Source organism: Chaetomium fimeti (genome assembly GCF_033439085.1).
Source record: "Chaetomium fimeti strain CBS 168.71 chromosome Unknown B0H64scaffold_3, whole genome shotgun sequence".
NCBI lineage: Eukaryota > Fungi > Ascomycota > Sordariomycetes > Sordariales > Chaetomiaceae > Chaetomium > Chaetomium fimeti.
In genome coordinates, this window is record NW_026944331.1 from 4,314,261 (window position 1) to 4,330,157 (window position 15,897).

At 57.8% G+C, this 15,897-nt stretch overlaps 6 protein-coding genes across 6 annotated transcripts; 4 read left to right on the plus strand and 2 right to left on the minus strand.

The window, feature by feature from the left end:
* The first annotated feature begins 1,473 nt into the window (after positions 1-1,473).
* On the plus strand, positions 1,474-2,882 carry B0H64DRAFT_136209 (uncharacterized protein). The gene is made up of 2 exons (XM_062798211.1): positions 1,474-2,463; positions 2,518-2,882. The coding sequence occupies exons 1-2, from the start codon at positions 1,580-1,582 to the stop codon at positions 2,756-2,758; spliced, it is 1,125 nt and encodes a 374-aa protein (XP_062661531.1). The 5' UTR covers positions 1,474-1,579; the 3' UTR covers positions 2,759-2,882.
* A 2,053-nt stretch (positions 2,883-4,935) lies between these two features.
* Positions 4,936-7,738, plus strand: B0H64DRAFT_416838 (uncharacterized protein; the record flags this gene model as incomplete). Its single annotated transcript, XM_062805199.1, has 2 exons — positions 4,936-5,098; positions 5,226-7,738. 2 exons carry the CDS (start codon positions 4,936-4,938, stop codon positions 7,736-7,738), a joined length of 2,676 nt encoding a protein of 891 aa, XP_062661532.1.
* A 333-nt stretch (positions 7,739-8,071) lies between these two features.
* B0H64DRAFT_136225 (putative mitochondrial carrier protein YHM1/SHM1) lies at positions 8,072-10,085 on the minus strand. The gene is made up of 7 exons (XM_062798212.1): positions 9,691-10,085; positions 9,587-9,624; positions 9,447-9,488; positions 9,118-9,365; positions 8,869-9,046; positions 8,553-8,807; positions 8,072-8,492 (listed from the first exon to the last, which is right to left on the minus strand). Exons 1-7 carry the CDS (start codon positions 9,752-9,754, stop codon positions 8,406-8,408), a joined length of 912 nt encoding a protein of 303 aa, XP_062661533.1. The 5' UTR covers positions 9,755-10,085; the 3' UTR covers positions 8,072-8,405.
* Positions 10,086-10,124: 39 nt separating this feature from the next.
* Positions 10,125-12,903, minus strand: B0H64DRAFT_431832 (RNA polymerase III subunit RPC82-domain-containing protein). The gene is made up of 4 exons (XM_062805986.1): positions 12,729-12,903; positions 12,562-12,624; positions 11,708-12,481; positions 10,125-11,648 (listed from the first exon to the last, which is right to left on the minus strand). The coding sequence occupies exons 1-4, from the start codon at positions 12,735-12,737 to the stop codon at positions 10,470-10,472; spliced, it is 2,025 nt and encodes a 674-aa protein (XP_062661534.1). The 5' UTR covers positions 12,738-12,903; the 3' UTR covers positions 10,125-10,469.
* A 201-nt stretch (positions 12,904-13,104) lies between these two features.
* B0H64DRAFT_393646 (ubiquinol-cytochrome C reductase complex CORE protein 2 precursor) lies at positions 13,105-15,079 on the plus strand. The gene is made up of 4 exons (XM_062803654.1): positions 13,105-13,498; positions 13,601-13,775; positions 13,849-14,681; positions 14,736-15,079. Exons 1-4 carry the CDS (start codon positions 13,241-13,243, stop codon positions 14,829-14,831), a joined length of 1,362 nt encoding a protein of 453 aa, XP_062661535.1. The 5' UTR covers positions 13,105-13,240; the 3' UTR covers positions 14,832-15,079.
* Positions 15,080-15,349: 270 nt separating this feature from the next.
* Positions 15,350-15,788, plus strand: B0H64DRAFT_441426 (mitochondrial ATP synthase epsilon chain-domain-containing protein; the record flags this gene model as incomplete). The annotated part of the gene is made up of 3 exons (XM_062806571.1): positions 15,350-15,381; positions 15,512-15,626; positions 15,702-15,788. The coding sequence occupies 3 exons, from the start codon at positions 15,350-15,352 to the stop codon at positions 15,786-15,788; spliced, it is 234 nt and encodes a 77-aa protein (XP_062661536.1).
* Positions 15,789-15,897: the final 109 nt, after the last annotated feature.

Consider the following 15,897-nt stretch of genomic DNA (forward strand, 5'->3'; position numbering starts at 1 on the left):
GCACCATAATCCTGACGTCTGGGCTGTCCCTTCCTGGTTCTCTAAGGCACGTTGACTGTCATGGATGGACGCCAGGGCAATTGCGACCGAACGGAGGAAGGGGCATGTCCGGGCGTGGCCTCCTTGGAAACAACGACCCACTGGTGCAATGAACGGGCATCTCGGACAGTGTCAAGTCCACTCGACGTTAAGATAAGGTTGAGTACGAAGTCCACCCGTACCACAAACGTCGCACCAGGTGCCCACTTTGTGTTAGCGGCAACCATGGGGGTCCTTCCAACCCTGGCGCACACGCCGAGATCCATGATCGCAAGTGGGTCCCTGTCAATGGAAGTCACCGGACCACCCAACGACGCCTTCCCCCCCCGGGAAGCGCCCTCTCCCCGAACGGCCAGGAACCTCAGGTACCTCCTACCCTGGCGGGACGCCTGGCAAGTTCCTGCCCCGACGAGCTGGATTTTGCATTGGCAGCCCTGGGAGTGGCGTCCCTTGCCAGTGCCGAGCCTTTCCATTTCTGTCTCCGACTCGACCGGCCCGGCCTGTGTTGACGCAGTGCCCGGATAACCGGTTTTTCGCCCTTTCTCTCTCTCCCATCCGGCCCAGGACGGTCGGCCTATCTTTCTCGGGTTCGGCACAGGGAGCACAACAACCTGGTACTTTCCTCACACATGGATGGGCCACTATGGAGACCCGAGAACGGAACTCCCCTGCCAATCCGAGTCTCGGTTCAATTTACGCATTGAAAGGGCACCGCAAAAAGTGTCCAGAATGCACGCTGCGCGGTCTCAGCGGCGCATACGAGCGAGGGGCAACACAACTCCATTCCTACTGTGTGTTCTCACCATTCCAGGTATTCGGCCAAATCTCACGCTAGCGCTGAGATGAGGAGAACGGTCCCAAACTCTGGGCTCGGCTGATCTACCTACGTTGTTGCTTTTCTCCGATGCTGCAAAGCAGACGGGGTGGGACGCCGACTGACGTGTGTCGGAGCCCCCTGTCGCCATCCAGCTTCCCCAGTTTGCTCCAACGGTAGCCGCTTTGGTGTGCTTGGTCGACCGATTGGGGGCCTTCTGGACGGGCACACCATCTCAGCCCTCATGTTTGGCACCCTGAGTGGGCTGGCTATCCTGCGTGGAGACCACCGGTGTGGCTCCCTGTTGGTTCCTGCGTGGGCGGCGCTGCTGCTGCAGTCGGGGACAGGGTTGAGACGCACCCACCGCAGCCGTGGCACCTCCGCACGGCCGTTTGACTTGCTGCCCTGGAGATCCCGAGACGGCCTTATTTCGTGAGCGACGGTGTGGTGGGGCTTGTCCCAGATGGAACCCACCTTGGTTGTCCTCCTTCTCGGCGAGTTGAGCCGCGCCATTCCTCAGTGTCCCTTATATTGGCGACCCTATTGCCCGTTCGAGAATCGCCCTGTCTTTCTTGTCTGAGGAGGGACGCCGCACATCTGACGATCTTCTTGAACTCTTGTGTACTTATCCACCTCCATTCCTTCTTCCCCAGGGCGAGGTTCGTCTTCACATCTCGGTTTACACTTCGTCACCTCCGCACAACCAGCCACGCGGCCGAAGAAACGATGGAACTCACTGAAGCGCCCGTGTTGAACCTATCTCTCGACTTCGGGAACGATGCCGATTTCGACTTTAACAGTCTCGGGGCTGGATGGCCATCAGGCAGCGTCAGCGGCTCCTCGTGTGCCTCGTCAAGCTTCGGCCCTCATACGCCAACCTCTGGTCGTTCGACTCCGCACTACTCGGCCTCCTTCGATTTCAGCTCCTCGTTCGCGTCCTCCACCGGCGTAGTCCCCTTCGATCCCAGCCCACCTTCTTCCGCTACATCGACCTACTTTCCAATGACGCCCAAGAGCAGCAACGTCTCCAACTTCGTTTATCCCGTTTTCCCTGCCACGCCCTCCCGGGGGCAGCTCGTTTTCTCTTGTGACCCACTCAGCAGTTACACGGCTCAACTGACTCCCTCGCAAAACATGGACTGCAGCTTCCCCATGAACCATGTTGATTCTCATTCATACTTGGCAGCCTCGTCCGCCTTGGGGCAGTACGACCACCTGCCTAACGGAGTGTCTCATTGGACATACCCGGACAGCCCCATCAGCTTCGACCAGCACTCTCCAGCTGGGGCCGCTCAGTCAGTACAGTCAATCAAGCAGGAGTTCGACGAGGACATGATGACACCAATGACGCCCTCGGTCGCAACGAAAAAGCGAGTTCTGATGGACGAGACGCGGCATAGGGCGATGGCGCTCCAACAGCAAATGCAGCAATGCTCGCCATCGAAATCACGAACGCGGGCCAAGAGAGCAAAAAAGCGTCGCACAGGGGCGGCGGGCGACGACAACTTTTCCATGGACGCTGTCGAGCCGGCTACCAAATGCAAATGCCCTGTTGAGGGGTGCGACAAGCGGTACCGGAGGTCTGAGCACATGAAACGGCACATTCAGAGGTAAGTTTAGCTCCAAAGTCTGCGATCTCAAGATTAAGACTGACGTCGATACAGCGTGCATGAGATGTCGGTGGAGAAACTGTTCCGTTGCGATTGGTGCCCCCATACATCCAACAGGTTGGATAACTTGACTGCCCATATCAAGTTGCACTGGGCTCCCAGGGAACACCCGGGATCCAAGCCGAGGGTGAAGTACTGCCCCGCGGCGAGGCTGCAGTGGGAGAAGATGGTCCAGAATCAACGAAGGGGGGGCGGAGGCGCGAAGCCCAAAACACGCTCCAACTCGGCCAAGTGAGATTGGTGGGAGAGGGGCCCGAAAATACGATGTGGATGTTTCGATGAGTACGATACTGGACGGATAATGCTAATGTACGTTACCGGAAATGGAAGGAAGGGTTTTGGATATGGTCTGGGCTGGGGGATGGGATTGGGAGTCACTGGGACGCGTTTGATGTATTTGGATGGCAGGCGATTGGGCATGTAAGATCTATGGGCTCGTCTGAGTGAAAGCAAGGGGAAGGATTTGGCTAACACGGTAATGTATGATCTATCGGCTTCTAAAGCTGCACAGGGAAATAGCAACCATAGTTTACACCAAGGTATTATCATCACCGAGGCTTTCCATATCATTTAGTCCGTGTTGTTTCTCCCCAAAAAGCCCGGGCCTGAAGAGATCTCGATGCAATCACAGCCGGCATGCCGGTGTTAGTGTGATAGTACCGAGTTCGTTTCTTTGTCTTGGCCGGATGTCTCAGCCCGAGCATGTCGCGGGCGTTTTTGAGCGAGACAAGCCGCCGAGATCTTGCAGCTGGGGGTTGCCTGGTGCTTTTTCCCAGCCCCGCCCACGTTCGAGCCAGCTTACGCCATCATCCATGCCCTCGTTTTTCCAGGATCTTCCTTCCATCTTGTCGATAGTGTTGTCCGTGATGGGAAAAACGAGCGGGATATACTCTCTCATAGGAGGAAGCCTTTATTCTGGTTACGTTACACAAATATCTGCCTTGGGCTTCTACGATCCTCGGGGGATATGCCGAACCAATGATGGTCATATCTCGGTTTCGACGAGACCTCATAGCGTGCCAAGATTATGTCTCTCGGGAGCCAGTCAAGCCCCGGGAATCGTACCCTCTGCCAATGATGTGATGGTGTTGTGAGGGTGTGTAAAAAGATGGAAAGTAGAGTACGAGAAGAGGGGTTCGGGCGGTAGTGTGTCAGAAGCGTGGGCCATGTACATGTACATCCTTTTACACCGGCATGCATGTCTCCTGGCCCAGGCCGGTTCCAGCCAGGCACATGCTTAGCCCAAGGCTTAGCGTGTTAGCTCATGGCGCCGGCGATGAAAGCGCTGGCGATGATAACCGGACTTTGGGTATCTGGAAATAGAGCGGCCGTCTTTAATCCCCTGAACCTGGTAAATACCACACACCCTCTCGGTCTCGATGGACGAAACTGGAAGTGCGAGGTAGTTTCCGACCCGGAAACCGGCACTCAGCGCTTGACCGAGTGTGGAGGGAGTCCGGTCGACCCCGCGTCAAGAAGGCGGCCTCGCCCCTCCTCTCCTCGTTGGCCAATGCCGTGACTCGGGGAAAACATCCGCGAGCCAGAAGACGCAGGCGTTCGCCTACAGCCAGCCTGCAGCAGACAGATACCCTACCCCGGGAGTATGGAAACTGCAGACAATGAGACATTGTGTCGACATGGTGGAGGAAACTTTCCGCGGAGGAAACGCTCCAGAAAGTAGAGAGCGAGGGGCTGCCAACCCCGCACCCCTCGTTTACAAACACAGTATGTATCGACCCTACGTCAGGCAAAGATAATTCTCATTATCAACGGTGGAATTTTTGGGAAGTGATGGATTTGAAATGTGAAATGTGATGGAAGATGGTGATTGGGCAACTCACACAGTGGTTCTCCGGGATGCCGGTTACGGTCGGTTGACCCCAGTCACCACGGTGTCGCTCAATCGGGGCGTTGGCTTCTTTCACCCCTGATGCTTGCATGTATCGGGGGATGAATTCCCAAAACTGGGTGCTGGGGTTCAGAAGCGATTGCCAAGGCTCAGATCGACAAGCCCCCTCCACTTCCCCACTCCTCCACTTTCCCACCTCAGATGGAAGTCAGAGACATGTCAACAACCACCTGGAACTTACGAATACTGTGGATGCATTCATGCATCCGGTCAACGGCAGCCATCCCGGGTGTCACCTCAGCTGACTCGACACCACGTCCGAGTCGCACACGATGGGTCTGGCCCGATACGTCGCCGGCCCGAACATTGGATTCTGTCTGATTCCGCCGATAGTGCAGCAGCAGCAGCAGCAGCCACTGAACCGATACGGAAGCGGTGCAAGCAGTGGTGCAGCAATAGCAGCAATAGCAGCATCCTGTGCTTCATTCAGCCCATGCTTGATCAAGCCCGCATGAACCACATCTAGCCTTATCTGGTGTACCTGGCGTTGCTGCATCTACACTATGGAGCACACCGGCACCAACGGCCTTATCGCCGACCTGCCATCTTACCAAGATGCCATAACGCGGCCAGACTGGCTCGATCTTGTGGCGCCGTACATTCCCCCGAGGGAATACTCACGTCTCTGCCTTGTCTCGAGGCGCTTCTACCACCAGTTCGCCCCGCGTCTCTGGAATGACCCGTTCGCCATTATATGCCTGCTTCACCCTGATTGCGGCTAGTTTCCCCGACTTTACTTTATCTCATTTCCATCGTGCATACGCCCGCAGTCTGACCGCCGTATACTGTGTAGATCCCAAGTGGCTCCTCCGGTTTATAAAGCATGCCGTAAACGTTCGAACAGCCACGCTGAGCAGCTTCGTCCGTTCCTGCGATACGCGCCGTTTCTTTGCTGGCGCCGATGATGCCGTTTCCCACCACGCCGGTGCTGGCGGTACCACCCCTCTCTCCGTTGTGCTCTCCAGAATAGCCACCCGATTTCACCGGCTGCGGTGCATTTTCCTGGATGACCACCCCGACTTGGAGCCTGAACCTCCAGTAAACTCGCTGGCTTCTGATCGGGTACCGCTCTTGGAGCCGCCGTTACTCTTAAGTATTGCGCGGTGTCGAGTCGATTTGCCCTCGTCTTTTCTTGCAACTCCATATCTCAGAAGCCTCGTGTATTTGGACGCGTCTGATATGCCTGGTTCTCTGAAGTCCCCCTTGGCCCAGCGGACCCTAAGTGCAGCCAACCTGCCGAGCCTGCGTATACTGAAGGCTCAAGGGAGGGAAATGGATAATGCCACGGCGACCCTGCTATTCAAGGCGTTCTGGGAGCAGTTGTGGAGCGTTGACCTGAGCCGAAACAAGCTTACCGATGATATTCTTGATGTCATGCATCAGTTTTCATTCCCTTCGCAGACTTCAAGATCAGACCATTTTGCTGTCGAAGGCCGACTCTTGGAGCATCCGACAGGAACCGTGTCGTTTGGAAAGTTCTGCGCCATCCGCGAGTCGAGCTGGAGCGCAACTTTCAGCCATCCTCACAGACATGTTGCCGATGCTCCGAATTACGCCCTTAATGCCGAGGACGGGTATCAGCCGAGCTCTACCCCCCGCTTGAACGGCCGAGTGAAGATCCGTCCTGACTCGCCAGATGCGATGAAGACCCTATTCTCTGGGAATTCGGGCTCTCATCCCCCCTCAACAGAATCCGTACATGCCCTAGACACATGTCGTGGGCATCAGGGTGTTACTCACCTGTATTTAAACGGGAACAACATATCTGCCGCAGGGCTTGCCGGTATGGTTAGATCGTCCCCGGGGCAGCTGCAGCGCCTCGAGTGCGACTCCATGACCTTCAAACTTCCCGAAGCCGCCCCTCCCTCCTGGCTCTCCAGGGCAAAGCTGTCAGGCACCCTCGGCTGGGCCCACGTGTTCCGTCCCGTGTTCTCAGCCAACCTGCAGGTGCTACGCATCCACCACTCCCTAGTCACACAGCTGCTGTCCCTCGAGCTGGACGGCCTGTCGCCCCTGGCGAACCTGTGGGTGGCTGAGACACAGCTGCTCCCGCGGGCCGAGCTCGCATATCCCGAGGCATTTGTCCCGGACATGAACCCCCGCCTGCAGTCGCTCGTCCTGACCCGGATTCCTCGGTACTCGGCGGGGCCGCTGATTGACAAGCTGATCAATTTCTTGAGGCTCGCGTCTATTCAGGAGCGCGCGATCCAGGATATCAAGATTGCCGACCGGCATGGCCCGGTGACCCTGCTCGGTCTGCGGCATATCCGCCTCGAGTTCGAGCCCGACCCGCGGGACGAACTCGGGGATGACTCTGATCCTGAATTCGACTTTGACGCGGCCGCCGTGATGGATGATGCCACGAATGAATTCAGCTTCTTTGGCGAGTCCGCCTGGTCACCCTCGCCACAGCCCAAGCCACCCTCGTCAGCGACGCCAGCTGTACAGAGACAACCTCCCGTCCCTACCGTTCACATCACCCCCGATCCCGATCCAGAGCCAGAACCAAGGCGACAGCCCGAGCCCCAGTCGGCCCGACCACAACCACAACCACGACCACCACCACACCCCCCTTCCTACTCCCACGCCGCCAGCACCACCACCCCCTCCCCTGAAACACCCGCCTCCCCCGAGACACGCCCAGACCGGCCACAGCCAGACAGCGAACCCCACACCTGGCTCTGGAATGGCACCGCCCACTCCGCCCACGTCTGGACAGGCCCCGCCGCCAGCCCATCTCCCCGGGAACAACAACGACAACAACAACAACCACTTGTCCCCATCCCTACCCCTAACCTTGACTCCGCGCCGGCCGCCGTGCGCGAGTACACCCGCCTCGTCCGCGCCCACCCCCGCCTCAAGACCGACCCCGTCCCGGCCTCCCCCTGCCACGTGGCCGCCGGCGTGCCATCGTCTGCTGCTGCTGCTGCTGCTGCGGGAGAGGGGGAGGGTACGCCGCTGCGGTTGGTGTTCTCGGCTGCGTGGGAGTGTTTGCTTTGCCCGCCTACTCTAGGCAATAATAACGAGAGGTTCGGAAGGGGTGGGGGGGAGGCTTTGTCGTTCGCGGCCAAGCCCACGCTCCCGACGCGCGCGCAGGTTAGGGGGATGAGGGATGTGGTGGAGGCGATTAAGGCGTATCGGGTGGGGACGAGGCGGGCGTGGGAGGGGGTGAAGAGGGAGGCTGCGGCGCGGGGGGGAGGTGGGAGGGAGGTGAAGCTGGGGGGGCCGCATTTTCATTGGGGTGGGAGGCTGGAGGTGGAGGTGGATGGGGCGGGGGCGGTTCATCAGTCGAGGTATTGGCGGTAGGATCTTTTTATTGTTGATATTCCTGTGGGTTGGTGTCATGCCCGATGGGGGGGAGGGGGGTATTCACTATCTCTGTTAATATGTCAGTCATTCTACCGTGGAGGAGGGCAGTTTAGGTCGGGGATTGAATATATAGAAATCACATACCTCAGCCATGGTGTGATTGTTCTGTTGGACTGATAGCTATCAAATACCCATTTAGAGCACAGAACACGAACCGATCACCCGTTGCTCCTATTTCCACCCCTTACTCGGTCCCCGGAATACGCTATAACACAGAGTGAGGGGTGACCTGCCGGCAACTTAGCTGACTCAACTGCTTGAAGAGAGAAGGGATATAATACTCTATCTACTAAAAATGATCTAGCTCCCTCCCATAAACAAGCCGATCGACAGGAAATCGTCGCCCGCCGATATCAAAGGCAAATGCGCCCGTCTGCCCGAGCCACAAAGCGTCCCGAGCAGCAACCGGACAAGCGCTCTATCCATCCACCCGCCGGCCGTCGCTGCATTGAGAGTCGTCGTCGGTTTTCCCACAACGCCAAAAGCAAGATTCCGTTCCGACCATACGCTTGATATCGTGCATATACTGTACACGGGCCGCCTTCGCGTACCCTCGCCCCTCCGTATTTTTTTATCACTACCGCCCGAGCTCCGTCCTTCTCGTTCACTTCTTGAAGGCCGTGTCAAACGCAGGGATCAATGTCTGCGCCAGCCAGAAGGAGAAGACGAGCTTGGGGCCGGTCATGAGGAGCTAGATGCGAATGTCAGAGTGCTCGTTTCCCCGGCTTATTTTCGGACAGGGACGACTAACCTTGGGGACCAGGCCCTTGAAGAAAGCCGACGCGCCCTCGTTCTTGGCCATGTTGCTCAGGATACGGAAGCCGCTCTCGGGATTCTCGAAGTTGCGGTTCTGGATGCGCGTCTTGATGACGTCGAGAGGGGCCGATACGACCAGCGAGGCCGACGCACCCGCGATGGAGGCGATGAAGTTCTGGAACCACGTCGCCTTGTTGTAGTCCTGCAGCCCGAAAAGGAATTCCTTGGCGAAAGCCGAACCACCGAAGAGCTGTGCCGGGTTAGTACGCATATTATGAGCCGGTCAAGAGACCGGGTGAAAATAAACATACCGCGAACGATCCAGGGGCGTTCCTCGCCGCTGTCCACCCCCACCCCCTGTACAAGCCGAACCCCTCATCCCTGACGATCGCCAGGACGCCACGGCCACGGAAGGCCTCCGGGTTGGTCTGGCGCTTGATCTTGAGCACGTCGAGCGGCAGGAGAACGATCTCACCAATGCCGATGAGACTAAAAATATCACCACTTGTCAGCCCCTCTTCTTCAAGCCGCTCTTGCACCCGCCCAGGACCGAATCTCACCTTCCCGCAGTCGAGTGCATGATCGCCTTGCCCGTCTTCTTGCCGAACGCGCCCTCAAAGTCCTTGCCGTAGTGGGTGGTGAGGTAGTCGCGGGCCACCGGCTGGCCGCCGTACTTGTACACGCGCTGCAGCACCTTGTAGCCGGCGGCGTACCCGAGGCCGGGGAACAGCGAGACGAATTTCCTCCCGAACGAGGCGCCCGCCTTGTCCTTGAAGATGATCGAGTTGAGGTTCGACATGCTGCCAACCTAATCCCAGCGCGAATCTTGTCAGTTCCTGGGGTCCCCGAAGCAGTTGCTTCCTCGAGGATGGGAGTGGAGCCCGCGTACCTTCCCCTCGTTGCTCATGAGGCGCTTCGCAATAGTATCGACCTGTCCGCCGCAGCCCCGTCAGCCCCATGCTCTGTTTCTTCCACCATAAGTGACGCAGCCATCGGAGTTCCGGAGTCGCAATCGGTAGGAGAACGCACGGGATGGAAGATAGCCAGCTCGGCGATACCGGCAGAACCTGTAGACACACATAAAGTCAACAACTGGTCCATTGAGCACTCAAAAATCCTCTAATGCCACATACCGGACCCCAACAACCTTGCAAGGTTAGACTCCTTCTCCCGCGCGGCAGCCATCGGAGGAGACATCGTGTGCGTTTTTTTTTATGGTGTATGGAAAAAGGTCGAAACGGAACGGAACTCCGAAAAAGAAAACCGAGACTCTCGAATTGACGCAGCGAGCAGAACCGACGGGGGTGGAATGAAGGATGGGTAGGTAGTGAAGTCGAGCAAGGAAGTCCGTCCGACTTATTCTCGGTCAGTCACCGCCCGGGCCGGCAAAAAAATTCGAGAGCCCGCTCGCCCTGTCTCCGACAGCGGGGGCCGGCGCGAGTCGCGCGACAGGGCCCTGGCGGTTAACTATCGTTTATCGGATGGTGGGGGTTTTGGCAGGGGTGCGTGGGGTTAATGGATGAACCCCAACAACCGAATACAAGCACACATTGGGCTGGATGTTGATGGGATGAACAGCTAGATTCATCATCCAATTTCTATCCGGTACAATGATACAACATAGCAAAACAACCGGCTTCCTCGGAAAGTGGTCCATTTCTCTCTCCCACCTCGAAAGGACATGTTGAGCCCTGGGACATTGCCTCAGGAAGTGGTTTAAGCACCCTCCATGAAACGCCTGCCAAATGCAATCAAGATTCCTACATTTTGTTCCCCATTCAAGCCAGCTACGCCGCCAATGCAATGTGATGATCTTGTGTCCATGAACCGGGCACCTAGAAATTATCGGACAGAGACGAAATCGCCTCCATCGGATTCACGGACGGAGAGATGCCTCCCCATCTCGACCCCTTTAAAAGTCTCGCAGCACCGAAACGAGATCATCCACGCGCATAACCTGCGCGAACAGCTTCCGCTCGCACTCCAGGAACCTGGAATACCGCTCATAGTATGACTTGCGCATCGTGTCCTTCTCACGGCCCCGGACATCGGTGCGCTTGGTCGTTTCGAGGACGTCCTGTTCCTTCCGTCGCAGCGCCTCCAGCACCTGGAGGCAGTGCACCATAGTGACGTAGCCGGTGTCTAGGAGGCGACTGAGCGAGCGGTCGACGTCGCAGAACCAGAGGAAGAAGGACTTCTTGACGTCGGCCTTTAGGTCGCGCGGCACTTCCTGCACTGAGACGAAGCCGGCCGTCTGCATCTCGAGCATCTTCTGCTGTAGTTCCGGCTTGCGCATGAGTGCCACGTTGGGGAGTGCTTTCTCGTCGAGCTTTCCTTTGGCGCGGAGGATACGCACTAGCCGGAGGCCTTGCCGGCCGCATGTGCGCTCAATTACCGAGTCGAGCTCGACCTCGCGAAGCGATTTCATCACGGGGACGAAATCAACTGTCCACTCGTTCGGCCCGCAGTGTCGCACGAAATGCTGGGTGCTTTCGGCTAGCATAAGTAGATGCTGCCGCAACTGGGTTGGTCGATCCATCCGGCGCTCCTTGGGCGCTGCCGACTCGTCGAATTTGACCTTCGTACCGTTCGTGCCGTTGGTGCCATTGATACCGTTGGTTCCGTTTGTAGTCGGAGCTTTGTAATCCGAGTCATAGTCTGATTCCTCGCTGGACTCATCATCTCCCTCATCCTCGTCCGCGCTAGCCTCGCCATCCACTTCCGCCTCCTCGATCAATACCCTCTTCTTTGGTGGGTATAGCTCGATCTTCTCCGCGGCCGTCGAAGACACCTGCCGTCTCTCTGCTTTTCCTATCCCTAGCGAGAGGTCGACGGATGTCTTGAGACTGTCGAGAATCTGTTCGGTAGTCACAGACCCCGGGCCCTTTTCGTCTTCTTCGTCCTTCTCTGCCACGGCATCCATCACAGGATCCGCACGGCAGCGGGGCAGGTCCTTGGTAAGAAGCTTTAGCAGGACGCCGTACACATATGCCGTGGTCTCTCCAATCATGTCGGTTGCGTACTGGACAAGCCGACGGTTGCGCAGATCGACCAGGCACTTCTCGTAGTTTATCCTGATGACTTGTCTTGGCTAATGAGGGTTAGCATCACGATCCTAAAGTTCAAGGGGAAAAAGAAAACCCCACTCACGTCTAGAGCAGGGTCCATATCCTCGTCCTGGATGCCATTCGCCATGCCAATCCCGGCAAGAAGCTTCCGTCGCTTTGCCGCCGAGCCATTCTGCTCCAGCTTGCGCTTGAGCGACTTGGACTCGCCGCGAACTTTACGGAGGCCCTCGGCGATCCTCTCCTGCAGCTCCTGCTTGGCTTTGTTTCCCTTGACCCCGGTAGGGAAATACTTGTGCATGACTTCTCTCTCAACGGTCTTCAGAACATCTTCCGAGCTCTCAAAGGTTTTGGCATGAACCACATCGATCAATTCGGCTTCCACCAGCCGACATATGATGGTGTTCAAATGGGCGGTGCTCTTAACCAATGGCCCGGCCTTCTTGTCGGGCTTTGAATCTCCGTTGACGCCGTTCGCCTCGACCCCAAAATCGGGGTCATCCCCAACGGCACTCTCTGTTTGGTTCCCATGCCCAAGCTTCTCTTTGTATGCAGCGACCAAATCCGATACCCTCGTTTGGCCCGACAGCAGGAGGCTCTGCATGACATCCTTTGCCGGCGCTCCAAATGACGTATCAATCATCTCGAGGATTTTGCCCGTGCGGACTAGGTTGTAGGCATTGTCGGGGTTGGCCTCGTAGGAGGCAAATTCGGCGCCGGGATCGGTATGGTAAAACAACAGGTTGTGCTGCTGAAGAACAGCGAGACCATGGCGCACCTGCCGCGGGGTCATTGATGTGTACTGGGCGAGCTGGGGGACGGTCGAACGGCCTTTGCTGAGGAGGATCGCGAAGATCCGCTGTGGTTCGGTTAGTGCCGGGGAGCGCCAGCAACAATGCAAGGCGTGCAGCCTCATCGCGGGGGCAGCAGAATACATACGGAAGGAAGTTCGCCATGGAGTTCGTCAATTAGCAAAGCGCATAGTTCTGCGGCTGGTTTTGTCTGGGTATCACATTAGCCCCGTCGAGTCACGATCGAATGGCCGGTCGTGCGCGGCAGCCAAAAGGAAGCATGCGACAGCAGTGCAAGGGGATAATGCGACTTACCACCAACATGATGACGGTGCTGGAAAGGCGATGCGTTTGATGGAATTTAGCGTCTAGAGATTCTCTCACTATCTCTAGAGCCGTCACAATTGCTACCGAAGACTCATTGAAAAATACCGACGGTGATGCACGGTGCAGCGCCGGAAGGAAATGATTCTCTGGTGGGGGACTGGAGAACGGGCGATAATTTTTGAGTCGCAGGCGGCCGGAGAGTCACAATCGGAAAGGCAAATTTGGGCGGTCGGCGCGGGGCAGCTCCAAAAGGGGAGCGGACCAATCGCCACTCGCCGTTCAGTGCTGACACCTGCCCCGGTGCGTTCGAGTCACTGAGCCACTGAGCGAGCCTTGGAGCCGGAAGCACGGTCTCGGCAGAGCCAATTTTTCCGCCATACCGGGAACCCCCCAGGGAATTTTCGGAACCAGTGCTAAGGTCGAAGCGAGGAAGAGCTCCCTCACGCAGTGTGCTGCCACCTACAGAAGTGTCAATTGACGACAAACGGCCCCTCCCAACCATGATCTGCAGACCGGCTCTGTCGAGGGGCAGCCAGCTGGCTCTCCGTCGCCAGGGAGCTGCGAAGCTTGCGCAGCGCGGATATGCGGCTGTTGCATCGCCTAAGGCATCATACGAACCGACGACCATCGCCGGCGTCAAGGTCGCCTCCCGAGACGATAATGGCCCGACCACCCGCCTCGCCATCGTCGCCAAAGCCGGCACCCGCTACGAGCCCCTCCCAGGCCTGACGGTCGGTTTGGAGGCGTTCGCCTTCAAGGCAGGTCTTCTCCGGCTATTATGTTGTTATTCGGGTGTTGGCGGAGGAGGTCCCGTTGCGGCGCATCGACAACGGATGAGCTAATTTGCTTTTCGTCTTCAGAACACCCAAAAACGCTCCGCTCTCCGCATCAACCGTGAGACCGAGCTCCTCGGCGGTCAATTGAACGCGTACCACACCCGGGAAGCCCTCGTCCTCCAGGCCAACTTCCTCCGCGAGGACCTCCCCTACTTCACCGAGCTCCTTGCCGAGGTGCTGTCGCAGACGCGGTATACCAGTGCGTTAAAAAGCTCTCCTTTGTGTGTGTCTGGGGTTTGTGGAGGATAGGCCGTGCTCATCGTTATGATTAGCCCATGAGTACCACGAGGAGGTCGTCAACGTCATCCACCAGAAGCAGGCCAAGCTGGACGCCCCCGCCATCGCCCTCGATGCCGCGCACTCGGTTGCCTTCCACAACGGGCTCGGCGCCCCGCTCTACCCGACCCCCAGCACGCCCATCGCCTCCTACCTAGACGAGAACTCCGTCGCTGCCTTTGCCGACGCTACCTTGACCAAGGGCACCATCGCCGTGGTGGCCGACGGCGCCAGCGACACCGGTCTCTCGAAGTGGATCGAACCCTTCTTCAAGGCCGTCCCCGCCCAGCCCTCGTCCGCTCTGCCCGCTGCTGCCTCCAAGTACTACGGTGGTGAGCAGCGTATCGCCAAGACCAGCGGCAACTCGATGGTCCTTGCCTTCCCCGGCGCTGCCCTTGGCGCCAACCAGCCCGAGACGGCCGTCCTCGTCGGTCTGCTCGGCGGCGAGTCCACCATCAAGTGGTCGCCCGGCTTCTCACTTCTGTCCAACGCCGTTACTGCCGCCCCCGGCGCAACTGCCAACGCCACCAACTTCGCTTACTCTGATGCCGGCCTTCTGACCATCCAGATCAACGGCTCGGCCACTGCGGTCCGCAAGGCCGCCGAGGAGTCGGTCAAGGCGCTCAGGAGCGTCGTTGAGGGCGGCGTGTCGCAGGAGAACCTAGTCAAGGCCATTGCCAAGGCCAAGTTCAACCTGCTCTCGGGTACCGAGGTCAGCGGCACTGGCCTCGTGCACGCTGGTGCCAACCTGATCCACGGCGGCCAGCCGCTACAGATCGCCGAGACGATCAAGGCTCTGGAGGGCGTGAACGCGGACAAGCTCAAGGCTGTAGGTGGCCATTTACAAACAGTGGAACGAATAACGACTGACAAAATTCAACAGGCGGCCAAGACACTATTAGAGGGCAAGGCATCAGTGGCGTCGGTTGGTGACCTGCACGTATTGCCGTTCGCCGAGGAGCTTGGACTCAAGGTATAAACGGGGAGTTGTAGAAAGGGGAATGGGGGAACGGGGGAATGGGAAAGAGGAAAATGTACCAACAGTCCTCCGCCGTCATAGACTCGCGGCTCGCCCACCACATTGTGCATATAGTGATTCTAGACCTAACTCACTTTCCTATGTTCGTGACCAAGCGAGGAGCTTAAAAGGGGGAAGGGGTTGTTGGTATGTCTGAAGCATGGGTAGTGGTTGTGGAACTGCATCATGGAAAGCATTTTGCCTGCTTATCACCAAGCCCCTGAATTGCCGTTAAATACCAAGTGAAATAATTACTGTGTACATCCACCGTAGCACCCCACCCCTTGTTCTACATAAATGCCGGTCACCTTCCCACACTGGGCTTCGGGAGAGAGCGGGAAGCTGATATTGGTCGTGCTGTCAAGTCACGTGACGCGGAGCTGCGCGGAGCTTCTCGGCTGGGCGAGCCTTTTCTCGCCAGGAACGGGTCCATATTCAAGCAGATACAGCAACCATCATCGTCCTGCCAAACCGCCAAAATGACGTTCGCGTGGAAAGCCGCTGGCCTTACGTGAGTCAATTGCTCCTCTTACCTCCTCTCGACGGGTTTTACGATATTACGAAGAAGCGGAGGAACAATTGGAAGACGCACGAGCGATAGCGAAACGAGAACTAACGCAGCCCTTCTTCGAATCCCACAGCTACAACCGCTACCTCGCGGTCGCCGCGCGCGTCGTGCGCCGCAGCCTGAAGGAGGAGAAGAGACTTGTGGCCGAGCGCCGGGGCCAGCAGGAGCTGAGATTCGCGAAGTGGACGGTGAGTGGAAATCGACCCTGGTGGAAATGGGGACGGCAGACGAATGGAACACCCCGGGCTGATTTCTGGACATAGAACGGCAAGCAGGGTGAGCTCAAGAACCTGGCCGAGGCCAACGCCCAGGCATCCGTCGAGAGCGCTGCGACCGGTGGCACCGCCTAAGCTACGAGATGATGATGGGTTGAGGGGGGGGCAGAGGAGGATGGGCAGAAACGGAGTGTAAAAGTGAGGCGGACAAGCACAACAGAATCTCGTTTCTGGCGTCTGCGAG

What these genes read in the sequence shown, in the direction of transcription:
- B0H64DRAFT_136209 (XM_062798211.1), top strand. Translation starts at nt 1,580, where the DNA reads ATGGAACTCACTGAAGCGCCCGTGTTGAACCTATCTCTCGACTTCGGG. An exon ending in ATGAAACGGCACATTCAGAG is followed by an intron (nt 2,464 to 2,517) that starts GTAAGTTTAGCT and finishes ACGTCGATACAG; the next exon opens with CGTGCATGAGATGTCGGTGG.
- B0H64DRAFT_136225 (XM_062798212.1), bottom strand. Translation starts at nt 9,754, where the DNA reads ATGTCTCCTCCGATGGCTGCCGCGCGGGAGAAGGAGTCTAACCTTGCA. An exon ending in TCATGAGCAACGAGGGGAAG is followed by an intron (nt 9,366 to 9,446) that starts GTACGCGGGCTC and finishes CGCTGGGATTAG; the next exon opens with GTTGGCAGCATGTCGAACCT. An exon ending in TCAAGGGCCTGGTCCCCAAG is followed by an intron (nt 8,493 to 8,552) that starts GTTAGTCGTCCC and finishes ATTCGCATCTAG; the next exon opens with CTCCTCATGACCGGCCCCAA.
- B0H64DRAFT_431832 (XM_062805986.1), bottom strand. An exon ending in TCCATGGCGAACTTCCTTCC is followed by an intron (nt 12,482 to 12,561) that starts GTATGTATTCTG and finishes ACCGAACCACAG; the next exon opens with CGGATCTTCGCGATCCTCCT. An exon ending in ATATGGACCCTGCTCTAGAC is followed by an intron (nt 11,649 to 11,707) that starts GTGAGTGGGGTT and finishes AACCCTCATTAG; the next exon opens with CCAAGACAAGTCATCAGGAT.
- B0H64DRAFT_393646 (XM_062803654.1), top strand. Translation starts at nt 13,241, where the DNA reads ATGATCTGCAGACCGGCTCTGTCGAGGGGCAGCCAGCTGGCTCTCCGT. An exon ending in TGGAGGCGTTCGCCTTCAAG is followed by an intron (nt 13,499 to 13,600) that starts GCAGGTCTTCTC and finishes TTTCGTCTTCAG; the next exon opens with AACACCCAAAAACGCTCCGC. An exon ending in ACGCGGACAAGCTCAAGGCT is followed by an intron (nt 14,682 to 14,735) that starts GTAGGTGGCCAT and finishes AAAATTCAACAG; the next exon opens with GCGGCCAAGACACTATTAGA.